Source organism: Zea mays, chromosome 1 (assembly GCF_902167145.1).
Source record: "Zea mays cultivar B73 chromosome 1, Zm-B73-REFERENCE-NAM-5.0, whole genome shotgun sequence".
Classification (NCBI taxonomy): Eukaryota; Viridiplantae; Streptophyta; class Magnoliopsida; order Poales; family Poaceae; genus Zea; species Zea mays.
In genome coordinates this window covers 282,423,766-282,442,237 of record NC_050096.1, presented here as the reverse complement: position 1 = coordinate 282,442,237, position 18,472 = coordinate 282,423,766, and the positions used below count along the sequence as shown (strand labels likewise).

Here is an 18,472-nt window from a genome sequence, read left to right as displayed (position 1 = left end):
ATGAACCGGTTCGTAGATTCCAATATTTTTCTTAGGATGGCGCAAGACATGAAAGATGAAGACCATGGGCTCGAGGTTGCGACGTACCAACATCGTAGGCGTCGTGCACTTAACGAGCGTCGGTATGCTGGTTCCATTCCCGGTCGTGTTCGAATCCATCGTGACCATATCAGTGGTGATGCAAGAATCCGAGCCGACTACTTTTGCGTGCAACCGGTGTACACAGATGCACAATTTCGGAGGAGGTATGTTTATTCATACGCACATCTATTCACGTCCATAGTACGTAATTAACAATTGTACTGAAAAAAGTTTGCAATATAGGTTTCGCATGCGTCGCCATGTGTTCGAGCGCCTCGTTCTTGCTGTGCAACAAGTGGATCCCTACTTCGTTCAACGTCCAAACTGTGCCGGTGAGCTAGGTCTATCTGCCCTTCAGAAAGTTGTTGCTGCCGTACGTATCCTTGCATACGGTGTTCCTGCGGATGCCGTTGACGAATACGTACGCATTGGTGAATCTACGACACATGAGGCTTTGAAACACTTTTGCACCGCCATCCAAACTGCTTTTGGAGGGTACTATCTTAGGAAACCTACTCCTACTGATATCGCTAGGCTTCTCCAAGTTGGAGAATCACGCGGCTTCCCTGGTATGCTTGGTAGTGTGGATTGCATGCATTGGGAGTGGCGTAATTGCCCAACTGCATGGAAGGGGATGTTTACCGGTCGCGGTAAACACCCTACAATGATCCTCGAAGTTGTTGCCTCATATGACCTATGGATTTGACATGCATACTTCGGCATGCCCGGTAGCTGTAACGACATCAATGTTCTTCCGCGTTCAAACCTGTTTGATTCGCATCTTAATGGTGATAGTCCACCAGTGAGTTTCTCCGTCAATGGACACACGTACAACATGGGATATTACCTAGCAGATGGTATTTATCCGGACTGGCCAGCGTTTGTCAAGACAATCCGTCATCCGTATGATGTGAGGACCCAACATTTCGCCACTATTCAAGAGTCTTCTAGAAAAGACATTGAACGGACATTTGGAGTACTACAGAAGCGATGGGCCATAGTTAGTGTTCCTGCATATGGTTGGTCTCCACAACACATTGGAGATATAATGAAAACATGCATCATATTGCACAACATGATCGTAGAAGATGAAGGTCCTTCGTCTTTGAACACAAGCTTCAACAACATCGGAGTTTTGGCGGACACTAGTCATGGTTCCATTTCGGAGCGGAATGAGTACATCAACAATAGGTACGGCCAACTACATGATCCAGTGAAATATAATCAGTTGCAGGTTGATCTAATCCACCACCACTGGGCGCGGCATGGATTCGGAGCTGCTTAAGTATGAAGTTTATGTCTGTGATGTGTTAAGTATGTTTGTCTTATTGTCATGTCTAATGTGTCATGTCGTCGGTTCTGTTATTCCCAAGCTACTATGTGTTAAGTATGAAGTTTATGTTTGTACTATGTGTTAAGTATGATGAAGTTTATGTTTCTACTATGTGTACTGCAAACAGATGGAGTTCTTCACATTTGTGGTTGTCCAATGTGTCATGCTTTAATTGACTAATGATATAACAAGTCTACTATTATTAAGCAACATGACTGAGTTCAAACATCACACAACAGAAAATTGCCAAGTGCAGAAACATAAAATTGTTCTCAAAAACAAATTACAGTACTTCCTCAAGCACTAGAATGAACTTTCACTTGCTTGACGACGAGCTTCCAGTAACCCTTGCCAGAATCTCCAGTTGTTTTGCCTCGTAGTACTATCGAAGTAGGGGGTTACATTTTGTCAAATCCATGCTCAATATGAGAACCTCCTGTTCTGTGTCCTCCTTCACCTTTTGTCGTTCCATCTTCATCTTCTCTAAATTTAGCTTCTTCCTCTCCAATATTAGTTTCTGCCTCTCCTGTTTTTTCATGAACTCCAACTTCTTCTCCTCAGTTGAAGCTACTGATTGTAGACAGATAACCGTTCCAAAGATAGCTCACCCATCCGTGTTAGGTACTCGGAATCAGTGGATGATGTGTTCTCTGATCTTTGCTTCTTTGCCTTTTCCTTGGCTGAATCACGACCAAGCGACCTCTTCGAAGTAAAGCTTGATGGACCTGAGTCTTCAGCAACATCTAAGTCAATAGTATTTGATTGGGTACCAATTGGGTTGGGTGGAGGATTTTGGTTGCCCATGTGCTGGTCCATCCATTTTGGTTGATCCTTCAATATGGACCAACAATGTAAGAAATGGAAGGGCTTCTTTTCATCAGCAGCAAACCGAGTAGCCGCAAGCGAAGTCTGCAAAACAAAAAAAAGCATTTCATGAAACACTGGTATGTGGTTAATTACATTTACGAACATTTTCGTACCTTATCTGCATCAGTCATGCCACTTGGGTTTTGTCGAAGCACAGCCATCATGTATCCAGCAAAGGTAGAACATTGAGTTTTGATACTGTCCCACCTGCTCATGAGAGATTTCGTAGACCTCTCTGGCATTGATCCTCTACGAGAGTTGTATGCCTCTGTAATCCGATTCCAAAATCCTTGACGCTTCTGACCAGTGTTGACAATGGGATCACAACTCACAGCCAACCATGCTTGACAAACCCTCATATCCTCTTCAGACGTGAAATTGGCTAGCTTTGTGTGTTGAGGAGGCTTCTTCACTGGAGGTGCTGTTGGTGAGGCCTGGGCTGGTATATCAGGTGGAGGAGGAAATGCAGTGTTGTCAAACTGAGTGCCATCATCCTCAGATAGGAAACTGCCATACTGTGCCATAACTTGGTTCCAATCCGTACCCATGCTGTACATTGAAGGTACTCACATAAAAAATACATGAGATTAAAATGAATAAGTGTACTACATTTGAGACAAGCATTTGAAATGAAAGCACAACCATGAGAAAAGTAAACAGGACAGGCAGAAGAAACTCAGAAGTGCTGGAGACTAGATATATTGGAAAGTTGATAACATTTAACAGAGCACGTTAACATAAACATGTCATCAACATCGCGTCCAGATAGGTGTCGACAACATAAACATGACATCAACTAAACCACTAACTTGTGCCACACATCTGTTGTGTTCACATACAAAAGACTAGTTCCACTAACATAAACCTAACACATACACATATTCCTTAGGTGCATGCTAATCTAGTAGGGATAGGTGTCGTCGGTGGAGTAGTCGCGTCCGTCGTCGTAGCCGACGATATCGTCAGGATTCAACTCTGAATCATAATCAAGCAGAAGCTCATCCTCTGTTTCTGATGATTCAGCAATTGGAGAAGGGGCCATGTGCTCCATCTCCCAGTCTTTTTCCAGTGCAAGGTGATCAAGGTCCTTGGCAAGGTCCTCGATCTGAACTAAAGCACGATTCATTTCATTGAGGACTGGTCCGCTAACTGGTTGGAAGGCACCGTGGACGACATCGACGATGTCGGCACAACGCTGCTCCACTACTCTGATTAAATGAGCGAGTACTCTTCGGAGCTTTGCGTTCTTCGAATCCATGGTCTACATAAAACATATGGTTGTGTTAATATATGTACGTGAAAATTTTATGTATACCGTGGCCTAGTTGCTACATTGATGGTAAATATACTCCGGAGCAGCTAGTATTGCCAATAGGCAGTTCAAATCATCACATGAATTATGAACATCAATTATCAAGATAAAACCTAGTGGTCATGATTCAGTGTGTCAAAAGCATTGGCCAAGTAATTGTGAATACACCTCGATTCCTATATGAACAAAGCTTCTAGCACAAAGAAATTTCCTTAATGTGAACATCAATTATCAAGAGATACAATAGTGGTCATGATTCAGTCTGTCTAAAGCAGTCGCCATGTATTTGTAAATACACATCGTTTACTAGAACATCGAAGCTTGTACCACAATCAAATTTTCTTAATGGCAACAAAAATTATGAACAGAAAACCTAGTGCTCAAGGAATCCTACATCCATCCAATGTATGTTCGGTGAACCTAACCCTAGATCTGGACGAGTTGTAGCATTTCAAGTACTAGAATCATAGAAAGCAAAATCGATCTTCAATGTTTACCTTTTTGTCTTCGGATCTGGACCACCCGACCGAATGGAAGACGATGATGATGGCGACGTCGAGATGCGCTTGTGTTTCTCCCCACCTTCCTTCGTCGGCGCCGTGGATCTTCTCAGCTTCTTGGCGATGGCGGTTCGACGGCGACGAACACCGACGGTCACACCCGCTCCTTGGATCTTTGACTCGTCGGCGGCCACCTCCTTGCCTCCAGCCACCGAGAGCGGTCCACCTCCGGACCCGCTCGAGCACGGCCTCTTTGAGCCCAGCTTGGCCGGCGGCGCCGAGGAGCAGCGCCGCGAGGCCCCCTCGCCGAGATGGATCGAAGTCGCCAGCGACGGCACAACAGCGCCTCCGGATTTTTCACCCCCGCGCGAGCCCGACTCCTCGCCCGGATATCGGACGTCTGCAATTCTCCACATCTAGGATGCGTGCGGCGTCCTCTAAAATTTAGAGTGCCATATAAAGTACCTTGCTGGACGCCTAGAGGACGCGTTTGAACCCTACATTTAGAGTACAAGACGTTTTACCGTGTAACATCGCCGTCCCTTTTCCACCATCTACTATAGAACCAAACGACAACTGACGCCACTTCGAGTCGCGCCCGGCGTCCCCAACTCCACCGACGCCGAGCACAACCGTTGTTTCCGGCTGGTCCTCCACTGGCCGCTCCTCAGTCAGTCCCGGATTCTCCCTTGGGTCTGGAGTGGAATGGAGGTTAATCCGATCATGGGGTGATTTCCTCTTTTAACTGGTGAGTAATCGTAGGTTAGCTGGGCGGATTGCTCCGGGTATGAGTTGGTTTCGTAATCTCCATCCGGTTAGTTGTGGAATTGTGTGCCCGCTCACTCTCTACTAATCAGTCGATTTATCCGTGATTTGGTTAGGATTTTCTTCCTCGTGTAGGATCAGCGCAGCCGGAGCTCAAAGGTGCCTGTGGAGTTTATTACATCAAGAATTTTGGGTTCGACATAATCCCCATGTCCCCCAATAAGTCCGGCCATGCTTCAGGCCGTGACGCGGTTTTCTGGTCCGATAGAATGAACGAATATCTTATTGATTCGCTGCTTCACCAGCAAGCCATTGGGAACAGGAGTGAGTCCAAATTCTCATCGGTGGCATATGATAGCATCATCACCGGTGTGGGTGAGAGGTTTGGCGTGGTGATCGACCGGAACAATATAAAAAATCGCCTAAAGCATATCAAGGAATCGTTCAATGAATGTAGGAACCTCCTTGGTGAAGATAATCGGTTTAGGTGGTGCCCAGAGAGCAGAAGATTCAATGCCGACCCAAATGTTTGGAGGGAGTTGATCGAGGTTTGTGTGCGCTATCAATTCAGTCAAGAATAGGCGTTGACTTCTCTGTTGGATAGAAAAAAAAACACCGAAAGCCCCTGCTTTGTTTTGTAGAGAAAACCAGAAGCAAAGAAATGGATGATGAAGACGATTGACCATTATGATAGCTTAATGGATCTATTTGGTAAGAATAGGGAGAAACGTCAAGACGTTGAGAACTCAAAAGGTACCTCGAAGAAAAAGGCGCGAACAGAACCGCCAAAGGAGATACTTCAACGTACTCCATTAAATCGGAAGGGGTCAGCTCTTGCCGAAAGTTCAGATAAGACGGTGGACAAATGTGAGGTATCATTATTTGGACTTGATGAATTATTAATTAAGTTTATTTTACTTGTTCTCACCGCTCGAGGAAGGAAATTGCTTTGGTAATATTGATCAGGAAGTCTAGTTTGCCACCTTTAATTTAGGTGAGCCATGCTTTCTTTGGCAAATGTTTACTTGATTATCAAAATTATGGCCCACCATGCTTCCTTGTCCCGATGAATCGCTTGTTATAAACTGAGTCTTTTTACCAAATATACTACAACCATGTTGTCGTGGCTGAGCATACGGCTTTGCCACACTTGCCTAACTTTATTTGCTACAATGTTCGCTATGAGCCAAGTGTCGAAGCAAGTTCTTTTGCTCACTAGATGCTTGTCTGAACACCAAAGCATGTAGACTTATAATAACATCATGCATCTGTTCTTGCATCATCTTGGTACTGGTACATAACAAAGCACTTACTATTTTGTACATGCCAACTTGTCTAGTTCACTTTTTGCTCTACTTATTTTGGATAGTATGTGTCTTCTATATATAAAAGTCATCTCATCTATTAGTGGTAAGCTAGATACCCTTTTATACCATTTTATGATATGATGCTTACAATTTGTTGATGCATGCATTATCGCTAATTTCTAGTTTTATTGTAAACACTAGTTCTGTTGAAACAGATACGTTATATTAACTACTACCTATATGGCTATATGTTATTTGTTGTTATCTTGCAAAATTTTCCCTTAACGATTTCATTGATATGTTCTATATATTAATTGTTCTGTTGATTCATTCGCTCAACCAATGAACGACTGATTGAATGCTTCTGTAGTTTTAAAAAAAATTCTCGAATATAGTAGCTGTGAAAAGATCATTATGAACCATTGTAGTTAGAGTTTACTTGGTGACTAAAATGAGTTTAGAGCGTGTTTGGTTCGCGTCACTGCATGGTCTGGAATGATCCGATCCAAAAAACTAAGCTAGCCACACTGTTTGGTTTGCATCACCTATTAGACCCATCCATCACCGACCAATCCCTTGTAAGTTGGTAAACAAGTCAATTTCTGTGAACATACGGCTCCTTGGAAATCAACAGACGACCACTTCCTCCAAATCAAAGGTCTGTCCAATCCTTAGGTGAATCCATGAGGGATCAACTCATTCCGCACTAGATGGTTCCTTGAGCAAAACACGCTGTTAGGGTTCACTTGCTGACCGGGATAAGTTTCCTTTTATCTAGACTGCTATTATATGTGTAGGAATTTTTAGCGAGATATTGACATCATGGGAGTAAGTATCATCATGTTGTCTGAATTTAGTGTAATTTTAACCTTGCTCTGATGGAGACTTTCTTTGTCCAGATCCATGATGAGATAAAAACAAATGTGGAACTTGATTTGTCAGAATCGTGCAGAACTGATAATGGCATTGTTGCCATACCTGTTCGTGCCTATTCATACGGTAAAGGTTTGCCCTATGCTCCTGAAAATTGGCCACGTCATGGAGACATATGGCACTGGAAAGTTGGAAGCAGGGCTTCTGGAGCAGGCCATTGGGCTGACAGGTGATGCTCCTATCATGTCCAGATATGTTTGATATGAATTTAAGTAGTACTATGTAAAGAGTAAAAATAGAATGTATAAATTCCTTATTTTTGCATTAGGGCAAGCTAAAATTTGCGGACAATTTATTTGTTCTATATTGATTGTGCCCAAAATAATGAAGTTTATGTCTGCTGTTGACTATTTGGATAAACAGGTATATTATGCCGCCATCCCGTTTTCGTGGCGCTGCTCCTAAGAAGTTAGGATTTGCAAGTAGAGGATTTGCAAGTAGGTTACAAGTTGAGGAATTCGTTAAGAGAGAATTTCCGGATGTTGATCCTAGCACATTCTTTTCTATGTTTATCTGGAAGATCCCTGCTGAAGGATACAGGATCCAAAAAGGTTAAACCTTTCTATTGCATTTTTATGTTGTTTAGTTGTCATGTAATTAGTGCTTTAAATAGTAGTTCATTGAGGTCTCGAAAGCTGTTATAATTCCTTGCTGTAGTATACCCTTGTATTCTTAACTGTAGTTCCTCCCTCCCTAGCCATATAACTCATCTCCCCTAAGCAAGATGACCCATTTTGCTAAGTTGAGCATTTGATTTTTATAAAGATAAAAGGCAGGAGTTGCATGTCCAATTGTGCGTGGTAAATAATAGTTTATGAGGAAGTATCCACACAGACATGTAGTATAATGTTTCTTTGCAATACTGCTATTCTCTCACCCTTTCCACATCTGTAGTTGTTGCTAATGGAATCTCCTTTTACAATTACCTTTATTGGTGGATACAATTTAGTGTCCTTGCAACATATTTAGTTAAAATCATGTCTGACTTTGGTCTGTTCAAAATATCTTTCTCCATTCACATCTTATATGGGAAGTATTTTGATATTTAAATCGTTTTAGATGTGGGCTTGTTTGGGCTCCTGTCACTGTATAAGTTTTGGGCCCATCCTGCATTCTCCATTTTTGGCATGTTTTTTACACTTTTTTTGCATGTATAAGTTTTATAAGCCCATACCACATTTCAGTGGCCTTGTACTCTATATGGTTGGTCTAGAGAGCCAACCCTTACATCTCCCAATCCTCAAACCCTAGCCGCCAATCCTTTCCGCCTCTGCTTACGACCAACTCTTGCTGCCGATGACACCCTTCTACCTAGTACCGCGCTCCAGAGTGAAGCGGCAGTATCTCCTTCCCCAGCAGCGCCGGCTGCAGCACAGGAGATCGTACTTTGGCTGTAATGAAATATCTGATCTGTTTTTCTATTTTTTCCTTGGTACATCCATACTTGAAATTGCTTGACGTGTTACATCTGGATTTGGTGAATGGGGATTTGTGTTTGTGTGCGCGAGCAAGCGCATGGGGTGGGTGGGTTTAATGGATCACAAGATACATCATGTACACTATTGTTTCTGTATGGTTACTACTATTCTTTTTCAGATTGCTTCCTTTATGCTGCTCGTTAATACCTAAGTATTTTCAGGCACCCGACAAGTGAGGATCCATGAACCTGAACCTGTGGTGGCTGATCCGGGTGGTCTCTGCAAGGCTAGGAATAGCTTGTGCAATCTTCAAAGGGAAGGTTTTGTTGAATCATCACCAGCACGGGTTTGTAATATCTGCTGCAAAGAGCCTGGTTTCTGTCGTGAGTGCTGCTGCCTTCTCTGTAACAGGACCGTTGATTATTCTCTTGGAAGTTACAGCTGCATAAAATGTGAGGCAGTTGTGGAAGAGAACTTAATATGTGGGCATTTTGCACACCTTGAATGTGCTCTTCGATGTTACATGGCTGGAACTGTTGGAGGAAGTTTTGGCTTGGATGTCCAATATTTATGCAGGCTCTGTGATAACAAAACCAACTTAATGACACATGTGGAGAAACTCATGGAAACATGCCAATCTCTTGAATCTAGGGACCAAATCAAACCTATGCTGAATTTGGGATTATGCCTCTTGCGTGGATCAAAACAAATGAGAGCAAGAAACTTGGAGAACCATATGAGATCAGCAATGGAAAAGGTATAGTGTGATGTTGTGATCTATTTGATCATCTGTTAATAGCATGTTTCCTATTGTCATAATTTAGTGCTCCTTTGATTGTTGCCGAACTGGTGATACCACACACTGTCAATTTTGGTTGTAAAATACCCTAGTTAGACTTATCTTAAATAATTTAAAGTTATGGATTGATGATTTATTGCTTAATGCAGCTGGAATGTGGATTTGATTTTGTTGAAGTCTGGAAATTGGAAGGTGACGAGGGCAGGACAACACTCAATGCAGGTAAACTTATTTTAGCAGTGCAACTAATTATAGGAAGACAGAACTCTAGTTAGCCCCAACCATTTTTTAGGATTTATTGTCCGTCCAAAAATCTCAGCTGGTTGCTGATACTTTTGCCTTTGGTGTTTTATGTAATTCTTAGAAATTTCAGCTCTGTAGATGGTACAGAAATTTGGGATCATATATGCCAAATCTGTATGAAAATATCCTGCACATCATTTTTTATAGAAATTGCCATGTATAGCCCCTTTGGTTGACACCTATGCTAGTCTCGGTGCTGTAAAAATGACTAATCTTCGTGTTATTTGTGATCCCGCACAATTTAAGTTATGACATAAAGTTGGTTGGCATTGGGACATGTTGTTCAATTTGTTCTGTGTGCGTGATTGGGTTATTTTCTTGGTATGTAACGCAGGAGAGAATTCCCCAACCACCAATGGTGTGACTGTGCTTGGGGCTCGGCAAGTTCCTGAAGCGGGTGCACTTACAGGGCATCCTGATCTGATAGATCCACTGGTTGATAATGACTTCGAGACGGTTATAGAAAACCTTCCAGTGTTCATTACTGGAGATCAGAATGCCGCGTCTGCTAAATTTGAGGATGAGATAGATCTTGCTCTTCAAGAACTGAAAAAATCTCAGGAAGCGGAATATAGCGTGGCGGAGCAGAAGCTTTACGCCCAGAAAGACCACATCCTCTGTCTGTACAGGCAGCTTGACGCTGAAAGGGCTGAACTTGCAGATCCCATGCCCTTGTCTGATGCTTCAAATTATGGTGCGATGCTCGCTAATGTTCTAAGCCGCGTGGACCAAGTCAAGCGTGAGGAGGAGAAATTTAGGTCTATGCTGAAAGTTGCTGGCGGATTTGCGAAAGCACCACAAAGCGTCACCAGGGAGATGTTCGGATTACCTGCTGATAAGTAGTTGTAATAGCAGACTTGCTTGGAACTTAACTATCTGTAGTTTACCATAGAACCAAACTTGGCTGTGTTGTTATAGCTGTATGAGCTGTACATCCTACCGACGGGTTACCCCATAAAGACTGGTTTGGATGAAACCAGCAAGTGCTGCGGATGCGCAGGTTCTCTATGGACCTGCTTGTACTAACTACTAAGATTCGTTAAATGTGACATTCTAAATGGACCGAACCTGGACCTCCACATTTTCCTTACCAGGCGATAATTATGTTACACTCGTCTAACCTGTGTTTTGTCGACCATATAATTTATAATGTGCATTAACAGGTTGCTGAAACACTTCCTCAGAGCAAATTTCTGATGTGGATACTTTTCAAAATTCACAGAAGAGGCTGCTGATGCGCTGCCAAGTGCAAGATTTCTGAGGGATTTTTATGGGTGCATCTGTGTGTGGGTGGGTGGGTGGGGGCTGAGGTTGTTGTGAACTTGTGATTGTGATTTAGGGTCTCCCCTTCTTTAAGCTTTAGAGCTTAAAACTTTAGATAGTCTCAAATAGGTGGTCTAACTCTAAACTTTAGTGCACCTCATATTCCTTTAGATCTTAAAACTGAGTGTTCCAAAATTTAGAAGGGATCCAAACAAACAGGACCTCTAGAGTCTCAAACAGATGGTCTAAAGTTAGACCTAAATTGTAGCCCACCTATATTAGATCTTTAGATGTTAAAACTGAGATAAAGTGCTTTAGAGTTCTAAAATTTAGAGGAGATGCAAACAACCTCTTAGGACCACTTTAGAACGTAGAGATTTTATAGAAATCATGTAGAAATTTCATAAGAAAACGCAGGAAAAATATACACACACACAGATTTAGTGATGTTTGGAATTGTTGGATTATGGTTCTGTGGCGTTCGCTTGAGTTAAAAGCAGCTGCACTTTTTTTTCCCTCAACAAAACATTGTAGACGCAACAGGCCAACAGCTTGCCGCGGCACACACCAATTGTGATCGTGCAAGTCTAATTGGAGTAGAAATTGGCAGTTTTTTTGGTGGGTGGGACGTCAGTAGAAACATCGTGATTGGGCAGACCCAGACGAATGCTTACCGAATTCGATTACAAAAGTTAGATACTTAGGAACGATTTATAGGGTGTTTGGTTTGAGAAAAGAGGGCGATTCATACTCCTCACTTTTTTTTGTTTAAGTTTGTGAATGAAACTTAAACTTGAGATGCAGTTGTAACCGGACAAGGCAGTGCAGATAGATGCACTGTCTGGGTGCTGAGTCTGCCCCTGGATTGAGTTGATGTATCACCGAGAAATGAGATCATCTCAACAAACTGATGAATTTCATGATGTAATCTTTATAGTTAGTTAGTAATAATATGAGAAATGATATCATCTCAACAAATTTGATGAATTTCATGATGCAATCTTATTTTAAATAAAGTGATTTCTCAATCGAAACACCCTCTTAATCCCTGAAGGGACTAGGGAGAACCGCGCATGGATGGGAAGGGTATTCGCTCTGACAGACGATAGGCACTGGTTCAGCGCAGATGATAGGTGCAAGATTTTGTTTGTGGCAGAAGAACATATGATAGTCGCAAGATTTTGTTTGTGATCATAATAACAAGATTAAAATGGTTCCAGCGTCGGCCTACACTTATAGACCATGCAAAAGAACACAGAAGTCATGATGAATCTCACACGAAATGAGATGAATCTACTACTACTAGAGCTAGATATAAGCCATCCTAGAGAGCATTTTGTTCTTCGGCAAGAGAGCAATTTGACCTCCGGCGAGCCCGATTCAGGTTGGATTCGCCTGTGCACCACCGAAAAGTCGCCGCCTACCCTGCATCCTGCGCCGCGCTCGCCGCGCCATCGTCGAGCACCTGGACGCGATCAGCTCCGCGGCGGCCGGTAGCAGCCGTGTGCCCTCGAAAAGCGCGCTCCTCTGGTACTCGACTACCCACGTCTCCGGTTCCAGCCGCACCGCCGCCGCGCTCTGCCTCCGGTGGGCCCAGGAGCTCCCGTTGCTCGCCCGCACCGTCGGCCACACCTTTCCGTCGGACCACTGCACGCAAAAGAGACACACGCTGGGGGAGTTCACCGAGCTGGTGGTGCTTAGTTACGGCGAGGAAGGGGGGCTGGTTCTTGGCTGTTACTTACCTCGGTGATCTCGCCGGAGAGGAGGGTGAGGTGCCGCGCCGAGAGTGCTCTTGGGAGGAGACCGGAGGTGCGGAGTGGGCTCCCCCAGACGCTGACCTCCTCCGCCACGGATTTGTACACCGTGCAGCGCCAGTGGAACACCTGCTGATCATTCTGCATCGACATATTTGGGGAAAAAAAAAGACCAGTTATCGATGGCCTCTAATCAAGAAGGAATGAGAGAGAGCAAGAACCGCAAGAATGGCGAACCTGGTGGAATCGCCAGACGGAGTCTCGCGAGCTGCAATTGGCGATCCCCTCACCGCCAACAAGCTGGCGGACCCTGCGCTCCATGACGTGCAGCTTATGTTCCAGGCCGCCAGGCGCGAGGCGCGCATCGGCCCCCACCCGCGCCACGGCTTCCGGCGATAGCTTGGGCCCAAACCCCCTGGCCGCGGCCTCCGGGACGAGCCCCGTGTCGACCCACATGAGGAGCAGGAACCCAATAACAGTGGCGGCGTACAGCAGCCAGTCGTGCGACCGAACGCCGGCCCTCGCCTCGGGGCCCCCGGCCGCCTCCCGCCCTGGCGCCCGCCTGGACTTGGCCGTGGACCGCATCGGCGGCGTCCACGGCGGCTCGGTGGCGTCGGACCCCTCACCCGACCCCGACCCCGCCCCCGCGGCGCGGTCACGGAAGAAGAGCCTCCGGTCCCTGGCGCCCCCGAAGAACCTGCGCGCCTCGGGCGCGCGCACCAGGTCCCGCGTGGCGTCGATGCTCGCGAGGCACATCTCGCACGAGCAGTTGGCGTCCTTGCGGCACCCAGGGTAGTAGCAGCTGTCCCCCGCGGCCGCGCGCGCCGCCCACGGTAGCACGACGGCGGACGGCGGCGTCCCCGTGGACGTGGACGCGGAGGCGCGGGCGGACGGGTTGGAGTTGGAGGAGCACGAGGAGGCCGTGCTGGAGCCGCGCGACGCGGTGGGCGTCCCGCTGGCGGTGGCCGCCCTCCTGGGCACCCCCGCACCCGGATCCATCTCCCTCGTCTCGTCCATGGGCTCGTGCTCGTCGGCTGTCGGCTGGTTGGCTGGCTGGCTGGTGGGGTTTCTCGGGTTGGGATCGGTGTTATACGGTGGCCCTGGCCGACGAGGTGTTCGAAATTTGAAGCGGCCTGCCGGCGCAACGGCTTCTGCGAGCAACGGTCGACTGAGCTCGGTTTCTCTTGCGTGTGGTGTGGTGTGTCAGTGTGTGGCAGGCAGGCACGGCAGACCGCAGATCTGATCTGGGCCCGGAACTGGATGCACCGCCGAAATGGATCCGTGGGGGACGCGGGACGCCGACTCGAGCGACGCTGACGTTGCCTTGGCCCAGAAATCGAGATGGGCCTTGAGCCAGTTAGTAGATCCTTGTCGTGGTGTGACCGGCCCGGCCCCTGCACCGCCGGAAACAAGCGGGCGGATTCTCGGTGAGAAAAACGTGCTGGCCGTCGTTTATCGTCAAACAAATGTTTGGTATAAACTCTAGATTGATGAAAATCGTATCTGAATCCAATATTTATAAATAGAAAAATCAAACTATGAAATACTAAAGAATCAAGAGTCGGAAACACGACGATCATAAGGGCGAATGGATTTATTATTGTAAACATAAACAGACACTGGTTCAGGAAACGCGGGCCGCGTGCTCCGGTGACGGGCGAGCATCGGACGGACGGCTGCCAGTGCCAGTGCCACAGCCTGCGACGTTGACGGGCCGCGAACGCGACGAGGCACACGCGTCAGCTCTGGTTGATCCTACTGGCGGGAGGCGGCAAAGCATCCAGACAGCCGCGTGCAGCCGCGTGCGCGCTATCTAGCTAAGGCAGGCAAAACACGAGCTGCTTGCGCGTGTGTCTGCACGTGTGCGCCCGCCCGTCCCTCGGCGAAGCGCACGCGACCAGGGCCATAGGCCTCGCATCGCATGGGACACGAGCTAGCTAGACCCCCGGCCCGACCCGACCCTTGTTTTTTCCTCAGTGACGTCGCGCCGGACGGGATCGAACTGGGCGGCGGGCCGCGTCTGGCGACCCTGCACGCTCCATCCAGATCGACGACTTTGAGGGAGGATGACGCCGACCAGTGGCATGTCATTGTCGACCCAATTATCTTAAGATCTCTCCTGATCTCCTCCGTCCCGTGCCTAGGTTACGAGCAAGTGTCAGGCTGCCAGCGGAGCTAATAATCCCTGGGTTTCTTATCTATCGAGCGTCGGTTTGGGTTCGTCGTTCCACCACATCGGAAGCTTCTGCATTCATTGTACTCTTCCGTCTTCGCTGTGAGTGAGCGAGGTGCAGCTTTCGCCATGCATCAGTCGTTTGACCGGGATCACGTAGTACGTACTTTGCTCCGAAGGGGTTCTGGCAATCAGGCTTTAAAAAAAAGGCCGACGTTACATGTGCACGACCGCGAACTGCTTAATCAGTGCTTGTTTGGTAGAGCTCTGTTCCATAATTTTCTAGCTTGGAAAGCTGATTCTCTAATAAAATTATTCTAAGTGATCCTCTACTGCAAGTGAATCTATTTGACGAAAACTGTTTGTCAAATAGGTTATGAAGTGATTCATGAGGGGTTAAAGAGTGAGGATCATGTTGGGAGTGATGGGAAGTGTGTTTTTTTGCTTACATTTTCTAGTACAAAGTAGAGACTAATTCACTCCACTCCCAACATGTTTATCGTTTGACTCGGCAAGAGTAATTCTCGCTGGGAGCGGAACTGTGATAGCTCAACCAAACGCTCCCTCCCTGTCTGCACTCGTCCTCTTTTCAGCTCCGTAATCTGATTCTGCTACGCTTGCGGTTGCAGGCTAGACAGAGATTAGTGTCGTGCCGGAGATCCTCACATTCATTATCACCAGTCACCACGGAACCTGACCATCTTAGATCCTGGGAATCCTCACATTCATCCGATGGTGAGTGCAGGCGGTGGTGTGACACGACAGGTCGTGGAGGTGCAGGAATTCAGAACCAGCACAGTGTTGGCCCAAAAGTGCATGGTAAAATTCAGAAGCATCAAGCAGCACAGTCCTCCCGTCGTTGTCGTCCACCTCGCAAGATCGATCTTTGACTGCCACTAATAGTCTAATACGCTTTTATGTCCTAGTGTGGGTCATAATCCATTGCCCACACTGCTCCATCCATCCGCTGATTGATCAACATGCATCAATCAATAAAGAAAAAGAAAAGTATGTTCTGACGTTCCCTTGCACACTACATCTCGCCCAGCGGCCCAGGCATGCATGTTTCCCAGGAAAAAATGTGGCCACACCAATCCCTGTCTAGCCCATGGCTAGCTAGCCAGGTGTAGTGCAGGAAAGCAGTTGCCACACTCTTAGGCTATTCACAATGGAGGTTTCATGGGGTGTTTCATGTATTAATTAGCCTGCCACATCAGCTATTTTGATGACATGTCACATTATTTAAGAAGGAAGAGTTTCATGGAGTTTCATGGGGATGAAACCATGTTAACTCGTTTCCAAGATCTTGGAAACTGTGTGAAACCTCCATTGAGAGTGTTTTGTTTCATCTTCATATAATTGAGTAAATCTTATTGGTTATTTATATGCAGCATTTAAGAAGTATGTTGACATATGAAATAGTGAGATGAAACTCTCTATTGAGAGAGGATATTTCATTCATCCATAAATCTGATGTGGCATTTTTGGAAACAGAGACATGAAATCCCCATTGTGAGTAGCCTTAGCAGCAGTATGCTGTCGTCCCTAGTACTACGCCGTCTAGCTACTTGTCATGGCCGCGCGCGGACTGGCGGTAGTTGAGAACCTATCCGAGGATAAACCTGTCGAATTTATGGGTGTTTTTTTAAAAAAAGGTTCGGGAGCAAAGAAAAATGAACAAAAAAAAAGGAACAAGAAAGAGACTGCATCTGTCAGTTTGTGCGCGCGCGTCTGTCTGTACGCCTCTCCCGGCCGGGGCGGGAACGAGGGGTCACCGGATTTCTGCATGGAAAACAACCGACGAAATCCTCCGGAACGAAGAAACGAAACCAGACGCGACGCCAGGAAGGGGTTCTGCTCAAACATACCATTGGTTGAGCAGTGCAGGAATCGTGGAAGAAAGTCCGCAAGGGAACGAAGCACGTTGCATTCAAAGACGACGAGGTAGGCAGGAAGAAGCGGCCATGGGAGCGACAGGGACAGCACCGGAGCAGCAGCCCAAGCGCCGATCTGGGCCGGCCGCTAGGTCGTCATCCAACGGTCCAGATTCAGGAGGAGCGTGTGCTTGCGGATTATTGGTGCCGCGAAACGCCCAGCCAAAAAAGAAGAAGATCGAGTGTGAAATGTGAATACTGGACGTGCTCACGACGTCGCACGCCGCATGCCATGGCCACCAGCAGTCCAGCCTACTATCGAGAACGCCGGATCGGGTGCGCTACGCAGCGGCGCCTACTGTTCGCCGCCGCCGTCCAAAGTCCCAAAAGGAAAACCGCGCGCGCTGTAATGATGGCATCGCCGCGTAGAGGATCTACGACGGTGGTGCTCGAGTTTAATCCAAGAACCACCAGTTGGTTTGATATATATATCCGAATCCGATGCATAAAGGCTTTTTGATTCCTCGATTAATCAAACTAAGCCATCATATCAAAGGCTTTTGATTGGTCCGATATACATATACACTGGAATGGATCAAAAACAAAAAGTTACATACAAGCTGCGAAGACCCACACGGCGATCTAGCTAGTAGGCAAGAATGCCGGTACGTACCGGCCAGCCGGTGCCGTCCTAGAGGGCGCGTAGCAAGCCGTCGACGAGACGAAAGGACCGCGAGCGAAGCCAGGGCTGCTGCACGCGCCTCGGCCCCGGCCCCGGCCCCGGCCCGCCCGCAGCGCGACCACCGAACCGTATCAGGGCCCGACGGACACCGGCGAGGCGCGGTGGTGACCGGCCGCGGGTCCCCTCGGCGACGCGGCAGACGACGACGCGGCCTTCTTCCAGGACGCGGTGCGCAGCATCTGGCGCATGCCCTCGGCGACGCGGCCCGCGGGCCCGCCGCCGCCCTTGAGCGTGCGGCAGATGGCCATGTGCGCGCGCACGGCCTCCTCCACGTCGGGCGGCGCCGCCGCGGCTGAGGCTCCGGCTCCGCGGCGGGCGCACTCCTTGCCGGCCTCGTACTTGGCGGCCTCCGAGCACAGGCCGCACAGCCACCTGCCCCCGAAGTAGGCCCGCACGCCGACGATGTAGTCGCCCGTGCACTCCTCCTCCAGGCCGCAGCACTCGCAGCTGACCGCCTCCGGCTCCACCTCCATGCTGCCCACTGCCCACGTATATACCGACTTGCTTGCGACTTGCGAGGCGCGATCAGAGATGCTAGCTAGCCCGAGGACCAAAGGTCGAATCGGAAGCAAGTTAATTAGAGTCGCTCGCTCGATCGATCGATCGATCGAGATGTTCTTGCTAGCTTGCGAAGCGGCGGAGCTATGCGGTGTGGTGCTTCTCCGCTTTGGGCTGGCTAGCTACCTTGACGTGTTTATATGGTCTTGGCCTCCACCGGGGCGGCTAGATCTGCTACAGCGCCTGTTGTAACCGACGCCGACGCCTGCATGGCACCTGTCGCTGCCCGGCGACCGGCGCAATTAACCGTGTTGTTTTCGCCGGAAAAAAGACGGCATTTTTTTTTTGGGCACATGGAACGGAAGGCGGCATCTGGTGATGAGGTGAGAATTGAGACGCATGGCTAGCTGGCCATTTACCCACTCCCGTAACTATTCTCACGTAGCGCAAGAACGTACTACTACTACTACTGGTACGTAGCAGAGGAGAGTCGTACGCACAGGACAGGTTGCCGGATCGTGCCCTCGACAGCAGGGAACAGAGAAACACG

At 47.6% G+C, this 18,472-nt stretch overlaps 3 protein-coding genes across 5 annotated transcripts; 1 reads left to right on the top strand and 2 right to left on the bottom strand.

Moving 5' to 3' along the window:
* The first annotated feature begins 4,620 nt into the window (after window positions 1–4,620).
* Window positions 4,621–10,738, top strand: LOC100502172 (uncharacterized). Of its 2 annotated transcripts, none has more exons than XM_008649228.4 (8): window positions 4,621–4,841; window positions 4,975–5,406; window positions 5,500–5,730; window positions 7,065–7,267; window positions 7,462–7,649; window positions 8,738–9,273; window positions 9,465–9,537; window positions 9,953–10,738. In XM_008649228.4, the coding sequence occupies exons 2-8, from the start codon at window positions 5,068–5,070 to the stop codon at window positions 10,459–10,461; spliced, it is 2,079 nt and encodes a 692-aa protein (XP_008647450.1). In that variant the 5' UTR covers window positions 4,621–4,841; window positions 4,975–5,067; the 3' UTR covers window positions 10,462–10,738. The 2 variants fall into 2 exon arrangements, with proteins under 2 accessions (XP_008647450.1, NP_001183579.1); NM_001196650.1 differs by having other exon boundaries at window positions 4,648–4,841; window positions 4,994–5,406; window positions 9,953–10,683.
* A 1,308-nt stretch (window positions 10,739–12,046) lies between these two features.
* On the bottom strand, window positions 12,047–13,977 carry LOC100277883 (uncharacterized). Of its 2 annotated transcripts, none has more exons than XM_023301849.2 (3): window positions 12,873–13,977; window positions 12,624–12,776; window positions 12,047–12,550 (listed from the first exon to the last, which is right to left on the bottom strand). In XM_023301849.2, the coding sequence occupies exons 1-3, from the start codon at window positions 13,650–13,652 to the stop codon at window positions 12,302–12,304; spliced, it is 1,182 nt and encodes a 393-aa protein (XP_023157617.1). In that variant the 5' UTR covers window positions 13,653–13,977; the 3' UTR covers window positions 12,047–12,301.
* A 3,194-nt stretch (window positions 13,978–17,171) lies between these two features.
* On the bottom strand, window positions 17,172–18,150 carry LOC103643999 (uncharacterized). Its single transcript, XM_008667185.3, has one exon. The coding sequence runs from the start codon at window positions 17,895–17,897 to the stop codon at window positions 17,496–17,498; it is 402 nt and encodes a 133-aa protein (XP_008665407.1). The 5' UTR covers window positions 17,898–18,150; the 3' UTR covers window positions 17,172–17,495.
* Window positions 18,151–18,472: the final 322 nt, after the last annotated feature.